The sequence below is a fragment of the Melopsittacus undulatus genome, chromosome 9, assembly GCF_012275295.1.
Source record: "Melopsittacus undulatus isolate bMelUnd1 chromosome 9, bMelUnd1.mat.Z, whole genome shotgun sequence".
Lineage (NCBI taxonomy): Eukaryota > Metazoa > Chordata > Aves > Psittaciformes > Psittaculidae > Melopsittacus > Melopsittacus undulatus.
Window position 1 is genome coordinate 13797841 of NC_047535.1, and position 26341 is coordinate 13824181.

The 26341-nt window shown below is 55.9% G+C and overlaps 1 protein-coding gene across 2 annotated transcripts in view; it reads left to right on the plus strand.

Annotated features, from left to right (window-relative positions):
- LINGO1 (leucine rich repeat and Ig domain containing 1) overlaps positions 1-26341 on the plus strand; it is a 66676-nt gene that overhangs the window by 34539 nt on the left and 5796 nt on the right. Inside the window, exon 1 of one of the 2 annotated variants that reach the window (XM_034066122.1) lies at positions 15748-15810. The exons of the other annotated variant lie outside the window; for it this stretch is intronic. Coding sequence (XP_033922013.1) covers positions 15805-15810 — 6 coding nt within the window. The 5' untranslated portion in view covers positions 15748-15804. Of the gene's footprint in view, positions 1-15747; positions 15811-26341 lie in introns of those variants that run through there. 2 annotated transcript variants of the gene reach the window in all.

The following is a 26341-nucleotide window of genomic DNA, read 5'->3' on the forward strand; positions in this document are numbered from 1 at the left end:
GCCCTTGTATCCCATGCAGCATCCCCGTGCACCTGCCAAGACCATGCCTAGGTCCTGGACCACAGTTAGGGAGCTGTTGGTCCAGGACCATGTGCTAGGTAGGGTTCAGTCTAGGAAGGATCATCCCTTGTTGTTTGATGCACAAAGGGGCAACATCCCCATGATTCACCCAGAGGTGGATGTAGGTTCTTGACATGGAGATGGGGTGTATAAATCCTGTGGGATTAGGACATCTACAAGACAGCTTTAGCAGTTTCTGTGTGGATTTGGCAGCTCTTCTTGGGAGGACGCAGCATTGCCATGTGGGGGATGCTCCAGGCAGGATGCTGCAGGACCTCCATCAGTGATGATTTTGTAATTAGCATGTCTGTTCTGCTCTCTCACAGCACCACAATGTCTGCTGACTTCCAGAGCTCCTTCAACTGGCTGCTTCAAGCCTGCCATTTCCAAAGCGCTCATGTTGCCCCTGCAAGCTTCTTACTGTTATTTAACCCAAACAGATCGGCTCTGGGCTTTACAAAATGCATTTGCTGCTTCTAAAGATTTCTTAATGCCTTTCAACCTGGCTGGGTCCATTCCAAACACTGAGGAATTGCAGGCCCCTGCAGATGCTTTCATGTCCTTGCAGACAAGCGCTGCAGACTTGAGGAGCTCCCTGGGGAGCCCATGTACTTTTGAGAGGTTCAGGAGTCCATAGCAGGTAACTCCAAAGTTAACCATGCAGTCCTCCCCCTGGTCCTCAAAGGCACAAGTCCAGATAAACAGAATACATTTGGAGTTAATAGACCACACTGAATTTAAAATACAACATTCCATAAGGAGGAAGTGGAGGAATAGAAGACTTTTCCAATAGAGAGAAACTTTGATTTTCCAAACCTTCTTATTTCCCCAGTGCTGGTTCCAGACTAGGGAATTCTTTGGTGATGGACAGATTTTTCTCCTTCTTCTTTAAGAAGCACTAGGGAAAAACAAAATGCTGCTTGTAAGGAGAATGAGTTACATCCTTAAGCTGGACATCATTCGTGTTGGTTCCATAGCACTGCTGTGAGATAATCACCCGTTCTCCCATGCTCTGCCGCACACCTTAATAACTCTCCCAGGATTTGATGTAATGGTTTACATAACCTTTCTGAAGCATCCTGAATTCTGATGCACCCAGCACTTTAATGTGACATTGAGTCAGCTCCAAAGTACTTTACAGCTGGGTGATACTGCTTGGGGCTATGTGGTACATTGAATGGCAAAGTTTCACTCCCCAAGCTGGAGTGGTCATAACTTTCTAACAGCTGAGCCGTGTGGCTGGAACAAATCTCAGGGCGGTGTGCTTGCCTCCCTGTGCTGCCTGCAGATGGATCTGCTCTAGGGATGGTCCAGAGCAGCGGCTCTACTTGGCATTGCTTCACCTGTAGGTACCTGCTCCCAGCCCACTGGGTGCATGGCATTTATAGACAGGAGGGAGAAAAAAAGGCAGGTCCAGGCACAACTCATCTGGCCTTTGTCAGGCAGCTACCTTGGAAGGAGATTAATCCTGCCCCTGCGAGGCCTTTTCTCTCCATTAGTGATATGGTTTGTCCACGAACCTGGCTTGTTCATGGAGATGGGCTGTGTTCGGGTTCCCTCTCAGGCTATCGGGTTTAGGTACCAGTGCACCCTGTGCATGGCTTTAGGCCTGGGAGGATGCTTTGCTCCTTCCTGGGATACTGCACAGAGTGCGTGTGTGGGAGATGGGCAGCCCTGCTTCACCAGCACTCTCCCAGCACCCATCCTGCCTCCTCAGCATGCTTCCAGCACCCTTCCCAGCTGGGTCTCTGGCACGTGTAGTTCACCAGCCTAACCAAAGGCACAAGCAGAGTGGGTAGAGATAAAGATAGGCATTTTCTGATATCTGGGGCTGATTCTGCTGTCTTAAAAACCCTGCAGTAATTTCTGGTGTTGATTATATATGTAAATCTGTATCTATAATCGTCTCTCTCATACATGTCTGTGTATATATATACGCACACACGCGTAGATGTGTGTATATCTAACATATGTGCTCCCAACCCACACAACATCTGTGGCTCTGAAAGCCACCGGAGCGTGCGTGTTTCTCCCCCCGAGCCTGTGTGGCACCCCTAGAGCAGAGCAGGGTGACAGGCCTGCCTGCCAGCCTCCCTGCTCGCCTTGATGTGGCATCTCCCTCCCTGTCCTTCCAGCTGGGATTTTTCCCTGCACAGCACCAGCACAGGGCAGGCAGTGACCTGTGAGTGGTGTGGTGGCACCTTCCTGTGCTCCCCAGCATCCTGGCTGGACAGGAAGGATAAGGCTTGTAAGGAGCCTCAGCTGCACAGTGCAGGTTGATGCAATGGGATGTACTTGGAAAAAGGGCTTTTGGGTATCAGCGCTGATCCCTTCACCCTGGTATGAGCCCCACATGCTCCAGGGCATCCCCAGGCCAGTGTCCATCACCAGCACAGTGTCCGTGACACTGAAGGTGATGGTGGAGGAGGCTGGAATTGCCTGAGCATGGTGCTCCAGGTCTGCAGGGAGAGCTCCAGCATGCCAGTGTCTGTACAAACCTCTAATCCTACAGTGTTCAGAGGTACAGCCTGACCCTTTTCCCCATCTCTAGAAAGGGCATTGTGTCTCCCAGCTTCTTCGGGGTCCATACATCAGCCAGCCAAGTGTGGCCCCTCTGCTGTAATGCAGATAGTGGTGCTATGGCCGTTCCCAGGGAAGGAACATGATTCAACTTTGTCATTTCCAGCCATAGCATATTCAGAAAGAGTGTGGAGGAGCAGCTCTGATGGAGGGATGCATCTGTGAGCCACAGGGATGGGAAGGGAGGGCGAATGTGACTGATGAGCTGGTCTCTGGGCTGGCCATGAGTGAGCACATCCTGCAAAAGAGCAAGGAGTGAAGCAGGGAGGGGAGGAAAGAGCAGCTTTGAGGAAATCTCAGTTGCACATCTGAGAAAGAGCCTTTCCTTAAGAGAGCTGTTGGTGTTGATGACATTAGTAGTGTCACTGATGGAGAAATTCAATCACTTCCAATGAGGGAAAAATAATTGTCTTTCGAGGTACAGTAGGTTGTTGTCATTTTCCTATGACACACTCCATCAACTTTCAATTTCTAGCACAAAAGCTCTTCGTTCTTGCTCGGGCCTCTCTAATCTGTTGTGGGTAGCACTCATGGCAGACATGGCATGGCCTGGGGGAGTTATCTGGGAACAGAAGCACTCAAATTGCACCAAAAGTGAGAGCATCACCCAGATCCTGCTGGGACTGGGAGGATGCCAGAGTGGGGGAAACCAGCTCATGTCAGCAGCTGGTGAAATACCTCTTCTCCCCGATGTTCTCCCAAGGAATACAGCATGGGAGGGGCTCACATGGTCGAGGGACTTTGGGGGTACCCCAGCACTGGCATCGCAGGCAGATTGGGCATGGGGGAGTTCAAACCCCCTGGGGTTGGAGGATGCAGGTTCAACTCTCATCATTGCTTCCATTGGTGGCAGGGAGGAGAGGAAGGGCAGAAGCGTGCAGCGGTAGCTGGGAGCTGAGTTGTGCGTGCAGGAGAGCCAGAGCTCCCCACCAAACACTTCCCTGCCACTGGGTGAAATAAGAGGTGATTAGTGATGGATCCCAGCATCCCAGCCACGGAGCCTTCTCCTCTGGCATTTAAAGAGGAAATATATATTTAAAAGTACTGCTGTACCAGAGAGAGGTAATGATGTGTTTCGAGGGCAGAGATGGTATCATTCATAAAGCCCGTGCTGCTTAATTACATCAGCACCATTTAGGAGAGGAATGATTTCCCACTTTCTGGTTTGTTTTCCCTCTATCCCACTGTATCTTGCCATGGCTCCAGCCATTTGTCAGGCTCTTTGATATCTTTGTCTGCAGCCACAGCTTGAGGCTGGCTTCCAGCCCTGGGGACAGGCACACTGTCACTATCACCAAGTGCCAGCCCCCTGCACTGTGGCAGGGAGGTGATGCCATCCTGTTCTGACCCATGGTGCAGTAACAGGGGTGAGCCATGTGTTGGTGCCTCCTGTGCTTCTGCAGCAATGGTCAAGATGAGTTATCATAGAATATCATAGAATAGTTAGGATTGGAAAGGACCTCAAGATCTTCTAGTTCCAACCCCCCTGCCATGGGCAGGGACACCTCACACTATACCATGCCACCCAAGGCTTCATCCAACCTGGCCTTGAACACTGACAGGGATGGAGCATTCACTACCTCCCTGGGCAACCCATTCCAGTGCCTCACCACCCTAACAGGAAAGAATTTCTTCCTTATATCCAGTCTAAACCTCTGCTGTTTAAGTTTCAACCCGTTACCCCTTGTCCTGTCACTACAGTCCCTAATGAATAGTCCCTCCCCAGCATCCCTGTAGGCCCCCTTCAGATACTGGAAGGCTGCTATGAGGTCTCCACACAGCCTTCTCTTCTCCAGGCTGAACAGCCCCAACTTTCTCAGCCTGTCTTCATATGGGAGGTGCTCCAGTCCCCTGATCATCCTCATGGCCTCCTCTGGACTTGTTCTAACAGTTAGCCCTGCTTCTCTGCTGTCCTTGGGCTACTGACTACATCCAGTATTCCCATGGTCTGGGACAGATCTGCTGCCATGGGAGATGAAGGACACCATCTCCATTAGGAACAGAGCTGTACTGCCCATCCTGGGGCCTCCTTGGGGACCCCGGTGCTCTTCTAGCAAGCTCTTCCCTGCTTTCCCACTGTTGTTGTGCCCAGCCCTGCAAACCACCCCTCTTCCTGCCAGAGAAGAGCATTTCATGCTGCTTTTAACCAGCCTTCCCTCACGGTGCTTTGCTTTCGCCTGTCAGCTCTAGCCTGACGTTATTTGGGTAGGAGCAGAGGGGTGGGAGTTTAGAGAGGCAGAACGGTGCTTTTTTTTTCCTTCCCCCTTGCATTCATGAGACATTTCAAGTGACACACACAGGCAATAATGCATCACTCAGCCTGAGTGCGGCTTGAATGGTTTAAAAATACGCTCCTGAACTTTCCACCCCTATTCCTGCACAAGGCACCATCCCTTTGGGGTCTGCACTTTGGCAAGAACAAGCAAGGAGTTAATCAGCTTGGCAAGGCGAGCTATTTATGGATGTTGCAAGCTCCCTGCTCTTCTCCAATGCCCCGTTCAATCCTTTAATTATCTGAAGTAGTTTTATGCTGTGTCTCACCACATGCTCTCTGGGGGAAACCGCTGGGGCTTTGCCAGTGGATGGGGAAGGGGGTAAGAAGGGGGAAGACCCTGCCACATGTGCGCAGGAAAACAAGGGCTGCTGTGGGGTTGCTTATCTGTGGGCTGCGGGAAGATCAGGGCATGGCCATGGGACCTTCTGGGACAAGGAATCAGAGCTTATCAGAGCGACAACCCCAGTGGGAGTTGCCTGCGGGGAGGAGGATGTGGCAACAGAAGGTTGTGGGAAGACTTTCCACATGCCTGGGTTCAGTCCCCTGCGTCCCCAGACCCCATGAAATGGAGCCTGGAAGCTGCAGAGCATAAGATGCGAGAGGGAAGAAGGCAGGAGGGCCCACGTAGCTTGGAGCCTCTGATGTGCTGCCTCCAGACAGCACTGCCAGCTTTGGAGAAGAGAGCTGCTGCTGCCAGGACCCTGTGCCCCTCCGTGTTCCCGCTTGCTCCAGGGTAACATGGAAGCTGCCCTTCCACCTCCCGAAAGCCCCTGTGAAGAAGCTGCTCCAGCGTTGTAAGAATTTCAGTTAATCCATTAATAGTCTTTGAGTAAGTCGACCAAACAAGAAATGAGACGGGAATAATCTCCAGCGCCTGGAGCTGTGTAGCTGTTAATGAAACCTGCTCTTCGAGCAGCCTCTGTACAACAGCCTGCACAGCACCTCCCCAGGCGTTTCACACTCCTGAGACCCACTCAGCATCTTTCCTGGCCATTTAGACTGCAGCTGAGGAACAATTCCTTCCCCAGAGGGTGCTCAGGCATTGGAACAGGCTGCCCAGGGCAGGGCTGCAGTCACCGTCCCTGCAAGTGTTCATACACCGCGGAGACATGACCCTCAGTGCCATGGGTTAGGGGTGGCCTTGGCAGTGCTGGACTTGATGAGCTTGTAGGTCTTTTCCAGCTTGCTTGATTCAGTGATTCTATGACAAGCTGGTTTGGGGATGCCAGCCAGGACCAGCGCCCACATCCCCTCCGCGCTGCAGAGAGCGTGAGCACTGGGAGGGTTAAAGGGAAACGTGCACCCTTGCCCAGCAGCCAGGCCAGGGCACCACCCCCTTTTGAGTGGTGGGTCCAATATCCTGCCAAGGTTCCATCTGCAGCCAGTGCTCTCACACTGGTAAGAGCTGGGGGCAGTTGCTGGTTACACTGGTCTCAGTTAAGTTGCTTGTGGGAATTGGAGATGCCAGATTCAGATTTTCCTATGGGTGTAGTACCAGGCATATGAGGCTGCTCTCCTCCCTACCTGTATCTACCTCCCTCATCTTCCTCCAATCCACTGCCTTGCACTTCCCTTCTGGCTTATCCTACCCAGCATCAGTGATCCTGGGAGACCCCTGGGTTCCTCCCACGAAGCTCTGGCCTAGTTCTGCTCGGGGAGGGCAGGAATGGCTTCCAGGCTCCCCACCTCCTCCCTACACTCTCCTCAAGCTGCACCAAGGGAACATTTGCCCTGGGGCTACCCCACACATTGCACCCCTTGGAACAGCGCTCAGACCCAAGAGATGTGGGGGGATTCTCTGCTTCCTCTTCTCTTTCTTCAGAGCATCTGTGCTCTGGTTCAGCTTTGGACACCCCTGGCAGCCCAATTCTGGTTGCTGCTGAAGGTGGAGCAGGGCCACATTGCCACGAAGGCCCCTCCAGCCGCTGTGGGGACCTGGCTGTGGAGTGGGGAGCGCTGCCAGGAGCCGGGGGCTCCCCCTCCTTCCAGCTCCACTCTGCACGAGCTTGCTGTATTCTCACCTGATTAGCGGATTTGAAATAGAGTCTTTGGCTTTCAGACCCAAAATAGATGTTAGATTGTCTTTTACTCTACTGGAGGCTCCTTAATATGTAAATCCCTCCCCAGAGCAGTCGGTGCAGCACTGTGCCTTCCGAGGGAATGGCACCGCCGGGATTCCGGCTTTGTGGGAGATCCCCGGCTCCAGATCAGCACTGTCCCACTGGGCAAGGACAGCCACACTGTCTCCCACCAGGATTCCTCCTGGCACAGCTTGCCCCCGTAATGGCCATAGTGTTCAGGATGATGCTTTTCTGAGGGGGGGGGGGGGGGGGAGCAGCAGCTCCTGTCCATTACCCTCTCTGTGCGCTCCATGGGACCCGACAGGTTTCCAGGGAGGATGCGGCCAGCGGGCAGTGACATTTGTTTTGTCACTTATGCTGTTGTCACCAAAGCAAAGGAAAAAATAGCTGCCTCTAGGGGAGCGCTGGGCCCTGTGACACTCGCTTCATCTTACAGCAGCTGATGCATTCGGCAGCATCCCGAGGATCCCTGTGCTCCGCCGGGATAAGCAAGCTCCGTGCTGCCTGCAAAGCTGCAGCAGCAGAGCCACCTCCCAGGCCACCCTGGAGCTGGCGGGACATCGTGCTGAGGACCCATAGGCAAAGGGCAGGACCTGTCCCAGGGATCAGGGATGCCCTGTACTGTGATAATCGCACACTATCTGTGGCCTGTCAGCCCTGCAGAGAGCAGGGAATGGGTGTTCATTAAGTGACACTAATTGCTTGGTACTTTTGCAGTGTTTCCTACCTTGTGAAGATTGAGTCAAAAACCAGCGCCCTGAGGAACCGCCTCTATTAAACTGATGTTCATTAGAGCTGACTTTGCGCTACCTCATTAGGCTTCTGTAATTGAAGGAGTTAATTGATTATCAATAGGTTTAGTTCTTGTTTCCCATGCCTGCAAGGCCCTGCTGGGTCTTCTTCAAGGGTCCACCATTCATCATGCGGCTCAAACGTGCCTTGGTGCTGGCAGTCATGGATTGAAGCAGCTTGGGTTGCTCCGTGCATCCCCATCTGTGTGCTGTGCCATGCCATATTCGTGGGGATGCTGGCACCGCCAGCTTCACCACAGCAACGTTTTCCGTGTGGGTTCTTTGCATTGCAGCATATCCACCCGGATTTGGCACTAACTCGAAACTCTGTTTAAAATACTTCTGATGGCTCCCCTTTCCGTCTCTGTTTTTTAATGCATATGGATTATATTTGGAGAGGGTGCGTGTGGGGGTTCATCGCTGCAGTGACTCTCTCCTGGGTGTGAAAGTGGAGCCTCCGAACCAGCTGCTCCCCAAACGCCCGCTCGCTGTGCCTCAGTGCTGTGTGGTGACTGTGCCCCGTCCCACGGTGCAGGGGAGGACACAGCCTGCCCTGGGGGGTCACGGCCTGCATGGGGGGGTCTGCATGGGCTGGACGGGGAGGCTGTGTGGGTGCTCTTGCACATTGGCTTTCCTGTGCGCGGGTGCTCGGGCTGCCTCCCTCGCGCAGATGCGCGCTGCCTGACTCAGTCACACGTCGGCTGTTTTTAGAGGCGGCCTTCTAACACCCTGCCTCACTCAGCAAAAAGCCCAGGGAGGTGCTGTGCTTCCCCCACCCAGTCTGCAACCACATCCCTGCAGTCAGGAGCAGCCTCTGCAGCTTTGCCCTGCTCTGATGGAGATGGGGAGAGACATGGGTGATGTGGTGAGAGCACCCCCAGGCAGGGGCTCAGCTGGAAGGAGGTTGTAGTGAGATGGGGACAGTCTCTGCTCCCAAGGAACAAGGGATGGGACAAGAGGAAATGGCCTCAAGCTGCACCAGGGCAGGTTTAGATGGAGCTGAGGAACAATTCCTGCCCCAGAGGGTGCTCAGGCATTGGAACAGGCTGCCCAGGGCAGGGCTGCAGGCACCGTCCCTGTAAGTGTTCACACAGCGTGGAGACGAGGCCTCAGTGCCATGGGTTAGGGGTGGCCTTGGCAGTGCTGGGAATGGTTGGACTGGATGAGCTTAAAGGGCTTTTCTAACCTGGCTGATTCCATGATTTGATGATGCCACAGCAGGGGATGGAGCCAGAGACCCTCCCCTCCTCTCCGTGCTCAGGCCCTCCTTAGCCTGCACCAAGGGCACAAGCAGGTCTCACAAAGCTAGAGGGCAGGGATGCCCCAGCCCATTTCTGCAGCCAGTGCTCCTGATTCTCCCTGGGACCTCAGGATTTTAGGCAAATGCCACTGCTCTGCCCTGGCTTGGGGTTTGCGCCGCATCGCAGATGACAGCAGGGGCAGTGGGAGAGGAGCTAGACAAGGCAAGAGGAAACTGTTGCTCCCACCTTCGTTAGTTTTAACTAACAAGCTGTTTATAGGAGCGACATGACACCTGCTTTCCTCTTTATAAATTCAATAATTTATGAAAGGTATTAAAGGCAAAACAGCCTCCCGGATAAAGCCTGTGATGCGTGCACTCTGGGTATAAGCCAAACGGGACAATGAGCTACACTTGAATAACACACGAAGATATTTACCCTCTCTGTCTATAAATTATTAAGGGGCTTTTTGCACATAATTACATGAGCTTTTATGTTTCTCACTCCCTGCTTTTAATCCTTTTTGGAGAGGCGCCAGTCACTTATGACAGGAGTTGAGCAAACAGCAAACGTTGTGGCTGGGTTTGGGGCTGCTGCAGATGAAGGAGGTGCAGGAGAGGGCACTGGTGTGAGCTCACCACACACATCGCTGCAGGGGAGGGAGATCCAAAGGCACAGGCATAGGGGACCAGGCCAGGGACCTCTTCCTTCTCAGTGTGGGGTCACAGCGTGGCCCTGAGTACGTGCAAAGCAGGCTCCAGTGTTTTAATTGCTCTCCAACTGGGCATGTAAATCAATGATATGCAGATGTAATTGGGCGTGCAAATGTCACTAGGAGGCTGTTTACATGTGCCGTGTACATTAGGGGAGCATGTATGTGCACAGAGAAATGCCAAGGGTGTTAGTGATGATTACACTTCCGAGGGTATCTGGGTGCTGCCTCCGCTGCCTCCACTTCTCCAGCTCTGGCCTCTGGGAAGCAGAGCTCCCTCCTCTCCCTGACCCATGCCAGACCACCCCTTGCCCTTCCAGTGTGTTTGCCCAGGCTCCAGCACAGCTCAGCTCCCTCCCTTCTCCCCAACATCCCCGTTCCCTGCACCCTTTGCCAGGCTGGCTGCAAACCTCTTCTAGACTTCAAGGTGAGGAGCCCATTTCATCCCCCCCAGGCACCTTGACCCCTTTCTGTTAGTTGCCAAGCATCTGTGAGTCAGCCCCAGCAGGATATCCCGCACCACCTTCCTGTCCTCCTTGCCCAACACAGCTTCTTCTTCCTCTGCGTGGGCATCTGACACAACTCTCATGTCCTCTACACTCTGCCGTCTCCAGCCCCTCTCTCCTTTGTGTGAATATCTTTAATCATCACTCTTTGTCCCATTGTGCGGTTCCTATTCTTACACCAGGCTGTTAAAAAGCTCTCACTGTCATAACTTCCTTGTCCCAGAAATTATCTTTCATCTTCTGGATGTGGGCTACAACAGCTGAGATGCTTGATATTATTAATACCTCCTGTATATGTGTCAATGAGCTTAAGAATTTAATAGAGCCTTTTCCTGTAGCCCTTCCCGTGGTGTGTTCAGGCTGCTTGACAGAGCATTGAAGCTGTGAGGCACTTGAGTCAGGCTGACATCAGGACATGTGGCCCCTCTCTGCAGCAGAGCATTTCTTTGGAAGACCTAATTTCTGTGCCCTGAGCTTGAATAGGATGAGGTGGTGGCAGTGTCCTGGCACAGACTTGTGTGAGCTCAGCTGGGGCAGCGCCTGTGCACCAGCAGCTCATGGCCCCTTCAGCATCACCAGCTTGAGGGGGGCTCCAGAAAGGTTTTCTCCTCTTTCTGCCTGTTCTCTGGAGCATCACAGGGGTCATGTCGTGTTTGAGACGGGCAAGGCACGAGTGTGGCATCTCCTGCCTCTCACCCTGCTTCAGCAGAGCAGAGATGCCTGGACATGGGCTTCACTGTGTGTCTGCTGCTGCTGGAGAGGTTGCAGCCTCCCAGCAAGTGAGGCTGTGCTGGGGACAGTGCTGGGATCACCCTCAATGGCCTGCACAATGGGGACATTGCATGGCTCCAGCCACAGCAGTCCCAAGTAGTGGTTGAGGGAGTTTTGGTACATGGCCTCCTTCTGCTCCAAGTCAATCAGCTGACCAGGGCAAGGAGCTGTACAAGACATACAGAGAGAAACCATTATGATGATGCTTGATAACGATCCTCAATTTCGCTCAGGAGCAGCCGTACAATGCAGGATTTGGACTCCCTCCAGCTGATAATGAGAAGCCACTGGACTGACTCAGCCTGCTGTGAGGAGGCATCAGTACACATCCAGATGGCTGTGGGGACGGGGGAGCAGGAATATCCTGTGTTGCCCCTTCATCCCACTCCCCCGCGTGCACCCCAAAATGTCACCACCTCCAAGGAAGAAAGCACATGTGATGTGGGAGCACGTTTCTCCTGTGACTGCACCCACAGCAGCCAGGGGCTTTCAGACATCCCTAGGTCCTGCTGCAGCCCCAAGGGGGGCAGAGGGCTGTGTTGTGCACGGCCAGCACCAGGCACCCGCATCACGTCTCCATCCCCATCCCTACAGCCAGGAGGTTACAGCTGCCTTCTCCAAGGACTGGTTAGGACTGGGCAGGAAGGAGGAGCCCCAGGGGGATGCAAGGCATCCTCCTCTCTGGCTGCACAGGGCAGAGCGGGTGCAGATCCCTCTCTGTCCTTGCTGACAAAGGAAGGAGGCTGGAGGGGCAGACAGCCGATCTGGTGTTCCCAGAGCTGGTGCTGGCAGTACTTCAAGATGTGGTACATCTTATCTCAGCCTGGCATTTGCATGTATTTTCTCAGCTCAGCTTGTTACGACAAAAGTGTGAAAATCTGAAAGAAAAGGAACTATAATAATAATGGGAGTAATTAAAATCCATCTCCCTCCTGCCAGCACAGCTCTTCCTGGACCCTTTGTGGGATTCCTGCACATGTGCACCAAAACCAAGAGAGATAAAGAGCCTCACTGAGGGGCAGGTTGGCTCCCTTTGCCCGGGCAAGGGGCTCGGTCCCTTGTGATGTGTGCAGGTGCTGTCTCTTCGGGAAGGAGCTGGGAGCAGGGATAAACTCCTGCCTCCTGCCAACAGAAGGGAACCATCTGCCACAGCCCGTTATCATCTGAGGATGGCAGTGGCAAAGAGCTGGAGCATCTGTCTGAGGGATGAGCCCCCGCAGATGGACACCCAAATGTTCTTGCTGCTCCCTGCAGGTTTCAAAGAGGAAGATGTTTGAGGAGGGCTTGTGAGCAGAGCTGCTCCCTGTGGCATGCAGAGCCTGGGCTGCACGGGGGTCATGGAGCCCCTTGTTCTGAGTCCCTCCATGCTGCAAGAAGGAGGTTGGCCCATTTGAGTGCATCTTTGTGGCTTCCCACAGTGGCTGGAGTTGGTCTCCAGCTGTTGGGAGAAGGGAATGAAGCTGCAAATAGATAGGGGCTGTTAGTGGGGCAGGAGAGGGCAGAGCTTCCAGTGAGGTTTGGTTGTGTACTCCTGGATGTCCCCAGTGCTCTGTCACCTGTACTAGCCTCAGAGGCATTGACAGTAAACACATCCTTAACTCTGAATGTCCCACTACAATAGCAGGAATGATGGCACTCAGTTACCCTGTTCTTTTTCCTAATGTCCCATTGATGCTGTTCTTCCAGGTAATGATATAACCCTAACCTCTTTGAGCCACATTGCTGCTCACATTCCTATCAACCATATGTTAAGGGTGTGCTGTGCTACCATCTGCATGTGGGATGATCTCAGTCCTGGTGGTAGTCTGTCTGTGGTGGTGAGATGATGGCTAATGGTGGCCCATGAAGAGCTGGGGACAATCAGACAGTCCCAGGTAGATCTGTGCCTCCAGTACTGTGTGGGGTGAGCCATGGGGCTCACTGGTCCTTGGGGTCTCAGCCTTGCTCCTTCAGTCCTGGAGCAGCATTTAGGGGCAGGGAGGCCACGGGGATCTGCCAGCACAGAGCTCATGATTGACAGGTCGGTAAATGCAGAAATAGGGGAGCATTTGGGGCTTCCAGGAGGAAGCCAGTGCAGTTCCTGCTGGGATCAGCAGGGTTTATTACTGCTGGGATCTGCTTTGCCTGAGGTGTCCTTGAGGCTGTTGGGTAAGGAAATGTTGTCCATGAGGCAGGGTGAGAGTTACCCCTCTGCTTGTGGAGGAAGGGAAAAGCCCAAACAGCTCCTGGGGGAGATTGAACATACCGGCTCCTCTTAAACTCTGGCACTGTGGATAAGGGCCTTGGTTCCCCTGTGCCCAGCTGGGAGAGCAGGTACGAAGCGATGCTTCCTTTCTGCCCAAGTCAGGAACCACACGCAGAGGTGACGGAAGAGGCAGGGTTTGCACAGGACCTGTCCCTAGGAGGGCATGCACAGATGCCATCTTAGCCGAAAAGCTCATCTCTGCTCTGCACACCAAGTCCCGTCCTCTGCCGCGGGGTGGGGACATCCATCGGAGCGGAGGTGGGAAAGACGGTCTTGGAAGGCCCCCTGCTTCCAGGCAGCGCATAGCATCGCGCTCGCGTGCCACCAGTGCTGCTTGCATGGCGGATTCACCGTATCTTTGTGGAAGGGCTGAGGTGAAATGTCCCCTTCTCACACCAGACAATGCCAGGAATTACTCTGGAGTGTCAGCATTGAACACACGGTGCCCTGCACTTATCGGGGCTTTAACCATGGAGGGGGAAAGCATTAGAAACAGCATTCAGAGCTCTTCGCCTGTCTTTTGTCCTCTGTGTTTTTTCCCTGGCCGCATTCAGATTGCAAGCTTTGTCTGTGTTTGTGAAGTGCTATTAACATCGATGGCATCGCTGAAATAGCCATAATAGGAGGCATCGATTTGCACTGAGTAAAGGTCTGAGGACCACTGAGCGGGGCCAGGCTGAATTTCCTCGATGTGAGGAGCGGAGCACGCCGTGCATTCACACACTCGCTGTCACTCCTCTGCTGTTTATTGCTGCAAAGATCCTTTGCCCCAGGGGAGCCGGGGTCTGCGCCCGCGGCAGGAAAGGCAGCAGCCTGGGAATGGGCAGGAATGCCGAGCGGGAGCAGGGAGCTGGAGTGATTCAGCCCTCAGCTGGCGAGCTCGCTGTGCCTGCCTTTTGTTTGTTGCTGCCCCGCTCAGAAGCTTACATGTGCTGGGCAGGAGGAGAACACGCTCCAGTGCGAGCTCCAGGGAAGCAACAGGCTCTGTGTGAGTGCAGAGAGGGGCTTGACCCTGCCTTTGCTCGTAGCCCATGCAGGGATATGGTTTCAGGACAGCCGCTGGGCTCTGGTGCTCCAGGGCAGCAGGCACGGCATAGGATGAAAGGATGCCACTGCACGGGAGGAGCTGGGGTGAGCACACAGCTCTGCTTTCAAAGGAGGCAGGAAGGGAGGCCTGCCCAGAGGGATGCTCTGCATAGGAATCTTCATCCCTGAGCTTGGTTAATGGCTGGTGGAGGAAGGCCAAGCCATCATCTTCTTCCAAAGCTCCCACTGGCTGAAAGAGACGTCCAAGGGAAGGCTCATGGGACTCAACAAAGGGGCTGGTGCCAATGTGGAGAGCGCTGGTGCAGCTGCCTTGGTTCTATCTACTTTGGCCAGTGGCAGGGGACAGCTGGGTGGAAGCAGGACAGAGTGGGAAGAGCCTTGCTGCCAGAAGAAGCAGGAGGGGGGCAATGCACGTTAGAAGCAAAGTTTGTGTCCATTATTGCTGGAGAAACCAGCTGCTGCTGGAAGAGCCAGGGCTGGGCAGGTCTGCTAATGCTGCTCGAAAAATCAGTGTCCATTATGGAAGGGGGTGAAGCAATGTGCAGTGCTCGGGAAGTCGTGCACTTAGCCCTGAATGAGATGCCACCACCTCAGCATGCACCATGCCTCCAAGGAGGCGTTTGGGATCCCTAGGGCCCAGATCAGAGGTGTTCTCCCCTTACAGCCCCTTTTCTCCCATGCGTCGGGGCGGGGATGGGGTGTCAGTGAAAACAGAGGTGCAAAACGCTTTGCAGAGGTGTCTGCTGTGGGACGGAGCGCTCTGAAATCCCCAGAGCATCCTCACACCTTCCCTCGGCAGGCTCATGCAGGGCTGGGCTCTGAAGCAAGGGCGACCGGCGGCACCACTCCCCCAGCCCAGCCCCTGCGAGCAGCGCGGGGCGGGGGACAGGGACTGCGCGGGGTGCCGGGTCCCGCAGCCCTGCTCTGCCTGTACCGCCGGTCTCGGTGCGCGGGGAGCCCCGTCCCGCAGCCCCCGGGGGGCCGCCCCTCGCCGCGCTGGAGCGGGGGAGGCGGCGGGAGGAGGGGACTGGCGCTGCCGCCGCTGCCGTGCCCGCACCGCCCCGCTCCCGCCGGCGGCTCCTCCCGGAGGGGAGGCGGGGGCCGGCGCGGCGGCGGCTCCCAGCCCGGCCCCGCCGCGGCAGACCCGGCCGGCGGCAGCGGGCGAGCGGAGCCCGGGCCGTGCCCAGCGCGCTGGGGAGATGCCGCCACCGCCGCCCCGCAGCGCCGCCGCCGCCCCCCGCACGGCGGGTGCGGAGCGGAGGCAGCCGGTGACCGAGCGTCCCTAGGGCGGCCCCGCAGCGGCCCCGCGCCCGGACCCAGGTTCGGGGCTGGAGGTGGGGGGAGCGGCTCGGACCCGGGAGCGCCGCCGCCTCTCGAGCTGTCGCTGCGGAGAGGGGGAGCTGCGTTACTGCAGGTGGAGGGTTCGGCGGGGGGGGGGGGGGGCGGCCAGGGGAGATGCCATTTCTGACCGAAGGAGATCGCCGGCGAGAATGAGATGCAGGTGAGCGAGACGGGGGTGCTGGGGAGGGGGGAACCGGGGCTGGCGGTACCGGCCGTGCGGGAGAGCTTGGGGGGGGGGGGGGGGGGGGGGTGTCCGTCCTCTACCCCTCTGTCGGGCCGGACCCGCGCTGGTGCTCGGGGGAACTTGGTGCATGCACAGGGAAGGGCACGGGCGGTGCGTGTGTGTGTGCGTGCCGCGGGAGCGGGGCCGGGTGGCGGGGAGCCGAGCGGGCACCGCCGGGGGCGGAGGGGCAGCGGGGCCGGGGGCTGCGGGGCGTGGGGCTGGAGGCGAGCGTGTGCCCCGGGGCCTGGAGCCTTCCGTCCCCTCCGGGGTTTGCTCCAGCCCCGCTCTGCCTGGGCGGCTTCCCTCTGCTGGTGCCCTGACCGGCTCCCTGCCTTGCTCCAGCCCCTGCGGGAATCGGCGGCTTCCATCCTCCCGGGGCTGGGGTCCCGGCCCGCCGGGGATGACTCGCTCGGTGAAGGGCTGGGGTTCGGTGGCGCTGAGGCGAGCGCAGAGCTGCATCCTGATGTGGGAGCTCTCTCCTCCTCCCCTGGTAGTTAAGCAGATGAGCTAGCCGGTCTGGAGCAGCTTACAATTCAGGTAGGGTATGGCCGGGACAGTGCTGCATCCGGAGCACGGAGATCAGCCTCAAGCAGGCAGTGCCCAGCTCCCCCAGCCAGCAAGGGTTAATTCAAGAGGAGGAATCGTCCCTCTGCCTATCCCCAAGGCAGAAACGCGGAGGGTTAAATACGAGCAGGGAGAGCTCTGAGTGACCGGGTGGAAGGCAGGAGCCATGGGGTGTGATTTTCCATGGCAGGGGCTCACCTCTCCATCACCAGCCCCCCAGCCTGAAGGTAGGTGAGTCGGGGGCCGTGGGGCGTTCCTGCTGGGTGGGATGATCCCTCAGGTTCCAGGGGAGTTTTGGGGACCCTGAAGGGTCCCCCCATTTGATATCAGCCCTCCACACAGAGATCAGGAGATGCTGGGGGGAGTCAGGCTGCCAGCGCGGGCTCAGCCCTCGGTTTGTGTCTGGCAGAAAACAGAAGGGGTTAATGTGGAAGGGACTTCTCAGGCTGCCAGGACTGCAGGGATGCTCCAGAGCCTGCTGGCCAGAAGGGCTTCGGGAGCCCTCCCGGGCAGTGCCGTTGCTTGTTGCTCTCTGATAACGTGTGTCGGTTATTGGGTTTTTCACCTTGGGTGTATAAATAGTGCGAGCGGAGGGCAGAGGCATGGTTTGCTCCAGGGGCTGGAGGTGCCGCCTCGCAGGAGAAATGGGAGTGTGGGTGCTGTGAAAGCGATGTGCAGTAGGCGGGAGGGACAGCGAGTGAGTGTGGGCACGGGTGGGACCAGGTCCCCCCGCCGCGGGTGCGTGCTGGATGCTGGTTGGTGAAGCCCAGGCTCTGCTGCCTCTCTCTGCCTGCCGCTCCCACCCGAGCAGCTGCCGTCCATGGTCCTTCCACAGCAAACGCCCTTTCCGACAAGAGACCCTCCGTGCTGGCCTGCAGCAGGGACCGGTGACAGCCCCCAGCCCATGCTGGCGTCTCTGCCCGCAGGGACAGAGCAGGTTGGGCATGCCCAGGAGCAGCCCCACTCCACAGATCCCCTTCTCCCTTCCCTCTCCGTCTCCCCTTCCCCTGCACCACCTACCGGAGCCGGGCTCTGGAATGAAATCCCTTCCACATCCCCATCCCAGCCTCCTGCCTGCCTTAACCCTCTGCTCGCTGCTCTGCCACTTGCAGTAGCCCTGACCTGACCTTCACGCCTGCTGGAGATGGCCGTGGAGCTGTTGCTCTTCATGGGGCTGCATGGATGCTGCCAGGGATTCCTGCACTGCCCAACCCAGCCCAGCCCCACACCAGCCCCACAGCCCCCTTGCCATGCCTTCTGTGTGCGGCTCTCGGCTCCTTCCTGGAGCACGTTGTCTCGGTACCTTAACAACATGGAGGAGAAGGGGCTTCTCCTCCTCTCCGGGCTGTAGCCCCCAGCCACCTCGGAGCCGGCAGGGCTGTAGCAGTGACACCGGCTGCTTGGGCAGCTCCGTCTTTCACTGAGACTCCCATGGGATGGGCAGGGAGCAACGGGAGCAAATGCCAGAGCTGGGGAATGCAGCACCTAGGGAAGAGTCAGGTTTTCCAAGCCTTTTTTGTGGAGGATTTAATTTCAAAACAAATGGTTATAGTTCTGTAATGCCGAACCATGCTGCAGTTACTCTACACCTATAACGTAATTACTCTGTGATACCTCTAATTACCACTGTTTCATATCACTGAAAGGTTAACAGCATGACTGAATGACTTATTGTTCCTTGAGTCTCCTACTTAATACAGTCACTGTAATGATGCTGAAGTTTATATTGCTTGATGTATGTACCAAGTATAAAATCCTGTAACTTCAAGTTTTATTCCAGGGCTTGAGAAAACCCATTATAATAATGCCACAGTTGCAGTGTAATTATAGTGGAACTGCTGAATTAAAAAGCTCAACCAAACCTGTTGTGGTTCCACCGTGTGCTGGGTGCTGGGGTGACACTGGGTAACATTTGTGTCACCCCTCGAGGCAGGGCAGGCTGTGCTTGCAATGGGCACACACATCTCTGTGGATGTCCTGGTGGACAATGCAGCTCCACCAACTCTTTTGCCAAACTTCAGGTGTGGAAACTGCTGGAGACTCTTCTCCATGTCCCCCCTTGGCTGTGGCCCCTGGGTCAGTCTGCTTGGGCCATGCCAGTGCTGGGGTGGATGCAAGCGGTGCTGTTGGCTCACATTGCCTCTCCTTGCATGGCACAGGCCAATGTGAGCTCCGCGTCCCATAGTCACCCTTTGTGCTCAGCACCATGGCAGTAGTTTGGGGCTGGTGAGAGGAAGGCAGAGCCGGTGGTGCCAGAGCATGGCGAGGGAGGGTGAACACATCCAGTCACTGAGTCAGCAGCTCTCTTCCGTTCTGTGCTGAAGGGAAGGGAGCAGGGTTTATCCTAGCATGAGCAGAAATGGCTTTTGGTGGGAAAAGAGCCAGAAGAGCTCATTAGGTAGCAGGGGAGGCAGGGATGAGAGAGAAGAGGGCTGCAAACGCTTAACTCAAATCAAACAACCCGAGAAAAATAAAGGCAGAAACCAACTGAAGGCCACGGCCTCAATTTTCTTCCAAGTCTATTTTTTATCCCCTTCTCTCTCTCCATCCAAGGGAGTAAGAGTTGGAGCTTGCAGAGGGGAATGGCTGCATGGAGAGAGATCTCTGTGCCTCTGCACGTGCCCCAGCTCCCTGTGACCCTGCTGGGGACACATCCTACAGCCCATTGGGGCCTGCAGCTGTTGGGACAGGGCAATGTAGGCAGGGAGAGGATGGGGGCTGGCTTGGGAAGGGCAGGACCCCGTTGCTGTCAGCAGCACAGCATGGCCTCTGCCCCCCGACACAGCCGGGTCACACTGAGGTGGCTGTGTCTGAGTTAATTGTCAGCATGACCTGGTCAATTGAATGAGTGCTGCTGAATGACACAGGGTCCTGTCCCTCTTTAGGCTCCCTGTGAGCAGCAGGGCCCACAGCCCTGGAGCCAAGGGCTGTGCTGGGGCAAGACCCGGGTGGCTCCCACCTCGCAGGAGCAGCGGTGGGGGGTGACTGACAGAGCCCAGCTTGCCCTGTGAGGGGATGCAGGGTCATTGATGCACTGGCAGCAGCATGGCTGTGTGTGGGGGGACAGTTCTGTGAGCCCCACCAGAGGCTCAGTCCTACCTCTGGCATCACCAACACCTCGGCCACCATCCCTTACCCTTCACAGCCCCATACCCCAGCCAAACATCTCTTAATGGAGCACAGGACCAGCCTAGGCAGCAGGTCAGCATCCCTGTTGTAGGAGCCAGGTTGCTTGGCTTGGTTTCACTCATTCTGCTGGTTATAGGCATGTAAATGGCTGCTGTTTAACTGCCCTGCATGTTTCCTTCCACAATGATTTCCGTAAGCCAGTGAGTCTTCCAGTGCCCACAGCATCCTGCAGTGGCCACATGTGCACACATGGACACGACTCTCAGGCTCGAGGCACACACACATGTCCTGGTCAGAGGCCAAAGGCTTTCCCCACTGCAGCCTTTGTGTCCCTTGTCTCAGGGCTGGGGTTGGTGCCCTGAGGTGGGCACGGTCCCAGAGGGTCCCTGCAGGAGGTGCAGGGCTGGGCTGTGCCTCCCAGGGCACCGTTCCTATGGCCCCAGTGATGCTCTGATGGTAAAATACCTGCTGGGGCCACCAGGCTGGGCTGAGCCCTGCTGTGGGGACACATGAGGCACTGCTCCCCGAGGGATGTGCCTAGGAGCACCCACCCCTGCCCTTGCTGCTGGTTCCCATGGTGCCTCTGCCACCCTCACTGTTGCATTCCCCATCACCCCACATTGCTCTCCATTATCTCAGTAGGACCCACTTGTTGTCAGGGTGGTTTTTTTGTCATTTCCATTCTGTTTCTTCATCAGAATGCAAAACATTAAATATCGCTTGTGTAATTATGGTTAATTTCATAACCAGCACCTTAATTGGATTGGTCTCTGATGGGGAATTCTCGTAGGAGGGAGAAGCAGAAATATTTTGACGTGATCTATTCTTTCAGCTCTTCGTTTGGGTTTGAGATGTCGAGTGTGAAATGGGAAACAACTGATTTAGACCTCAGAGGCAACCTGGGGGTGGCAAGCAAAGCCTGAGCGCTCGCAGAGGCTCTTAACCAGGCACAGGCAAACCTCCCTCTCTCCCCTACCTGATCCCAGCCTTTCCCCACAGCCCCTTTGGGTTGGGAGCAGTCGCAGAGAGCCAGATTAATGGGATCTAACCCAAAATGGGAGCCAGGGGGGATATGATGGGCGAGCACTGGCCTGGCAGCTGGCTTCTGTGCCAGTAATGCTGTGGTACTACAGAGCAAGGCACAGGAATGAGGATCAGGTGGAAGGACTGAATGGCAGCTGTGCTTTAACTGAGTGTGCTGTGCAGGAGCCAGGCGAAGGGAGGGAATGGGTTGTAGTTCTTGAGCAGCACCAAAACCTCCTTCTCTGGCCCATGCTGGGGGAGCCTGGCACAGCTCTGCAGGCTCCCACTGGCTCTGGGTCTGCTCCAGGACTTCAAGGATGGGAACAACACCCAAAGGGATGCCTCCTTCCTGCTGGGAATAGGGCAGAGAAGAGCCCACCAGCATCCCCAGGCCTGGAGAGGGACCCCAGCTCTGTTGTGCTCTGGTGAACCAGGGTATTTCAGCACTGCTCCGGGGTCAGTGGGGATCCTGGGGCTGTGCCATTCCATGGCCATGCCCTGGAGCTGTGGATTGTGCTGCCGCTTTGGGCTTGAGCTACGATTTGCTCGGGGAAACATGGAATTGCGCTGCCATTAGGTGCTGCCATTAAACTGATTTGTGTTCAGCCTGTTTATCGTTTTCAATGGGAAATGATACAGAAGCTGAACCGAAATGGAAACCCTGGCCTTGCATTTCCGATTTAATTCCTATGCACTGTATTTCCCCGTGATTACTTTTGTTCTCACACACAGCCCAGCGTGCAGGCTCTGTGTTATTATCAACATCGCTGGAGAGGAGGAGGAAGGGGCGGAAAGCATCTCTTTCAGTTCAAGCAAAACACAACAAAACCACCCCAAAGCAGCCCTCCATTGAGAGCAGTGGGGAACCGCTCCATTTCCACGGTGGGTCCCTCCTCCTTCTCCATGCCCACAGGATGGAGCTGCCCACTGGAACACAGGAGGCTGGGGAACAGCACAGCATCCCTGAGGCTGCCGGCGTGCTGACACCCCTTACCATAGGCATTAAACTGATTGATTGTGCTTTTTGCCTCTGCTTCACAGGGAGGTGCCCCCTTGCTAGTGAAATCACTGCCTTGGATTTCATGAAATTGCCCTAAACAATCCCAGTTTCCAGTTTTCTCCTCTCAACCAACATTTTCCATCTTTTCCTTCTTTTTTCTCCTGGGGTGGGGGGGAGGTATGAGCACACCAGGAGCTCTATGCACAGCTCTTATACCTGCACAGAACATGTATCAGCAGGGCTGGCAGTGTGTAGAGCCCAAATCCTGACCATGTCCTGACATTCCGCAGGGATTTTGGGCTAGGTGGTGACCCCTGGCACTGCCTCGCACCCGCTCTGCCCAGCATCATGGGCTCACTAACTGCAGGACAAGCAGGCTCAGCCATGGATCAGCACAGTTGGTTTTTATCTAATCTATTTTATTGTTGAACGAAACAATAACAGCAAATACAGGCCCTGAAGACAAGCCATAAATAATGCAGAAATCAAACAAGCGAGGAAGGAGGAAAGAAAAAAGAATTATACATGTAAAACCAGCAGAGAAAGCCAGGCCAGGAAGAGGAATCTTCTCTCCATGTTTGACATCACTCATGTTCTATTTGGCTCCCTTTTTTCCCCACTTCTCTTTTCTTGGAATTCCTGTGGCACTGGATTTGTTATTATGGGAACAGAACTTCATCATAACTGGGAGGAGAGGGGGGAAGAGACAGATCTGGCTTGAGGAGGGAGCTGGAAAGGAGATGGATGGAGAGGACCAGCCCTTTCATCTCTTGCAGTGCCTTGGAAGCCTTGCCTGAGCCCACCACCCTCTGCCCCTGTGTCCTGTTGAAGATGGGGCAGGGACAGCTCTGGCAGTGCTACCCATGGGCCCATTGGTGCTGGCAGTAGGGCACACACGTGCCCTCACTGCCCCGTGCAGCTTGTCCCACTGGTGGGTTACCACAGAGCCATCCTCGCTGGGCTGCGCTGCAGGCAGCCTCTCCCAAGAGGCATCCTCAGGCCACTTATTTTAGGCAGCAGTATAAAAATATCAGGGCCGGTCCGAAAGGAAGGTAAATCAGGAGGTTCCCCTGGAGTCAGCAGAGCCGCTGGGTTTGTGTGCTCTGAGTCCTCCTGCGGTTATCCCCAGGGTTTCCAAGGGAAGACGCAGCGCTCTGGAGCAGCTCTTCTCTAGGTATCCTGCGCTGGTCACAGGGGTGTTCAAGGGATGTGGCTGGGGACTGATGTGGTGCTGTAAGTACAGTCTAAACTTCAGTTCAGCTTAAGGAATGGGAGCATTCCCTACAGCAGCACTGCTCTGTAGCGCTGCAGGCTCAGGATGTGCTCACTGGTCCCCACTTGCTGTTTGTGTGGCATTTGGGATGTTGATCTGGCTTTCCACCTTCAAACCAGTGCTGGGGGTGCAGCAGCTTGGAATTGTGGCTATTAGAGGGGACCACATCACGAAGCTTCAGTGATGTCCCCTTACGGTTCTTATGGTGGAGTAAGGTTGCTCTTGGGCTTGGGTGTCAGGCTGGCTTGGCATTCAGTCTCCTGCTGAGCCAGCCTTAGGTACAGGAGGGGAGGAGGCACCAGGGATGCTCCCCTTTTCCATTTGTGTCCCTGTTTTTCTGCTGCTGGAGCAGAGGAATGCCCCATCCCTGCTCCAGGCACTGAGCAGAGCTCATTGCAGAGCCCTTTAGGCAGAGGCCTGTGGCTGGAGGGGACGGGATGTCCACAGGCAGGGAGCACTGGGGAGGGAGCAGCTTGTCTTGGTGCCACGCAGCTCCTCACCAGGCCCTTCGTGGTGCCCCAGGTGTCATATTTGGGGTGATACCGCATTGGGGTATCCAAATCCCATTGGGGCTACAGTGGCTCTGCCTGGCAGCACCTTGAGGCTGGTGCCTGGGTCTGGGGGAGCGTGATGCCACCAAACCAACCATGGAGGTGATCCCGTACATCGCTGCCATCTGCTCCTGACCAGGAGGAAACACGCTCTGGCAGTGGGGTGACTTTGTACCGGCTGCTCTGTGCTGGAGGAGGTGGTGTCCTGCCCCTGACACAGTGCAGGGCTCAGCACCCGCACCGCGCAGCTGCGCGCTGCCTGAGTCAGCAGCACGGAGCCATGTGGGACCTGCCCTGGGTGCAGCCCAGCACCTACCGCCTCACCCCGCAGCGATGGCCGTGGAGCTGGAGCGCAGGGGCTGCCTTCACAATGTCAGTGTGACCCTGGCAGCTCTGACTGAAGACACGCACTGGGCAGACCTCTCTTTCACCTCTCCGCTGCCAATGTTTCCATAGCCCTCAGAAGAGCCTGGAGTTTTTCCATCCTCCCTTCGTTGCTACAGACAGGGAAGGAAAAAGATATAGAGAGACCCTCATGCTGTACTGAAGTGTCCTCCACCCAGTGGTGGTTCATCACTCGAATGCCTCTGAGCTGTGTGAGCACCTACACCATCCGGATGGGCCCAGCCCTTGTCCGTGGAGACAGGAATCCCAAGGAGATTTGCCAAAATAAAGAAAGAAAAGGAGAAGCCCCATTCAAGCAGCTGTGCCTGACCTCCCCAGCATCCCAGCGCACAGCATCCTCCCGCTCCTCTCTGACTCACCATGAAACATCTCTGACTCTGGAGCTCCCAAGGCGAACCTTTGGGAGACATCTCCCACTAGCAGGGAGCATGGCTGGCTCCGAGCCTGAGCTCCACACTGCGCTGCACCCTTACACTCCTCATTTATGTGTTGGTAGCTCAGGGCTTTACACCCCCCGGCATCCACAGCTGCCTTTGCAATTACTTATTGATCACTTGTCAGGATGTTTTCTTTGCTGATGGGGCATTGAAGCATGTGCAGCCGAAGAGAGAGAAAAGGCATTAGAAGTGCAGGAGCAAAGGTGTGAGGAGGGTGAGCAGCTCACACACAGATGTGATTGCAGCAAGAAACAGCCTCAGCAGAAACTGCTCTGAGTATCAGCGTCCTGCAGAGAGGACCGGGAGCTCCTTCCCATCACCCTGCTCCAGTAACCTGCCTGCCAAGCCTCAAAACCACGCTCCAGGTTGGCTCTGGGCCATCTCTGGCTGTCCCTCCACCACACATACCTGTCCCTGCATCAAGCGCATCCACAGCTAAACCAGTGGACAGCTGGGCTGAAGCCTTCAGCATCCTGCATCCTGGCCTCTCAGCCCATGTTTGAGCTCTTCCTCCCTGTTTAACTCTTCCCGTTTGTTCTGCTCTTCTTGCCCTTTGGCTTGGTGTTTCCCTGATGACTCCCCACGGTTTGGGTGGAAAGGGCCTGTTTGCATGAGGAAACAGCTTTGAGGGCAGTCCTGCAGGCTCTCTGCTGTGGGGGTCTGGTGCCAGCCACGCAGTGTCAGTGCCGGAAGGGGATTTGCATCTTTAATACTTCTTGGTGCTCTCTTACAGCCCCAGAGCAGCTGCCAGAGCAGATCAGGTTCCTGCACACCTATTCCAGGCTCCCAGGGCGGAGCTGCTGAAAGCAGATCCCTGGGAAGGCAGAGCAAAGGCTGGGGCAGGACTCACACCTCCATGTGGTGACTGCAGTGGTGACCCCAGGCTGGGGTCTGGGGTGGGCTCCTCACCATGGCCCATTCCTTGCCTTGCTCCTGTGTTCCCACCACTCTGACCAAGACAATGCTCAAAGGGTCCTTCTCAATGTCTGCCTGTTTCATCCCCATTCTTACACCCTCCTGTGCTGCTTCTGGAGGATGTGGGGCCAGGGCAGGACACAGGGCAGCACTTTGTGCTCAGCAGCCTGTTTCTGTGCCCTTCATCAGCAGCTCATCCATTAACGAAGGCCCAGAGGAAATGTGGCAGCAGCTTCCCATCGCTCAGGCCAGTGCTGTGCCTCCAGTCACCCCCAGCAGTGCTCAGGGCTTCCTTTAGGGTCTCCCTCCTTGGGCTGTTTTTAGCCACACGAAGCAGCATGGTCCCAGGAGGGAAACTGCCCCATGTGCTTTAGCTCCTGCTCCCACCCATCCCTGACCATCCCTGGAGTCATGCTCCCCATGGACACTGGGTGGGTAAAAAGGAGGAGCAGGGAGCAGGTGGGGTAGGGAGGAAGGAGAGACAAAGCAAAAGGGCCCACAAATGCACGCTGGGAGCAGGGGAATGATGGAGAGAGGAGGAAATGGGCACGAACGTGTTCGGCAAATTAAAGCTTCTCCCTTTGTTTTGCTGCTTTGCAGATAGCTCCAGGAACACTCAGTGCAGAGCCCGGGCTCTGGATAAGCAACTCTTTTAGCAGCAGGAAAGGTTGTTAAATATTTATTTGTAAACCTGGAGTCTTTATCTCTAAAATGTAGTCAAGTTCAATAAAATCTGATTTAGCTGGAGCAGCTTGGAGGAGACGGAGCCCTGACTCTGAGCACGGTGCCTCGGCAGCTCAGTGCGGAGCCAGCAGGACAGAGGTGGGGTGCAGGATGGACAGACAGACACGTGCTCCGCCAGCCCCACAGCCCCCCCGCACACACACACACCAGGGATGTGGCTCGCTTCATCCTAGATGCCCTGTTGTCGTTTGATGTTCTCCGAAGCATCTGGTTCAAGGGTGCCTGTCTCGCACGCTGTAATTTATGGCTGCCAGGTGGGGTTAGTGCTGACTCAGGGCTCTGTGCTGCTGGCTCCTGTCACGCGGTGCTGAGAGGTGCTGGGCACCCCGAGGGGCAGGGTCAGTGGTGGCAGCAGGGGGCCCAGCCACCCCTGGGACAGGAGGGCAGCGGCAGCACTGATGGGTTTGCTGTCCATTCCTCTGCGTGG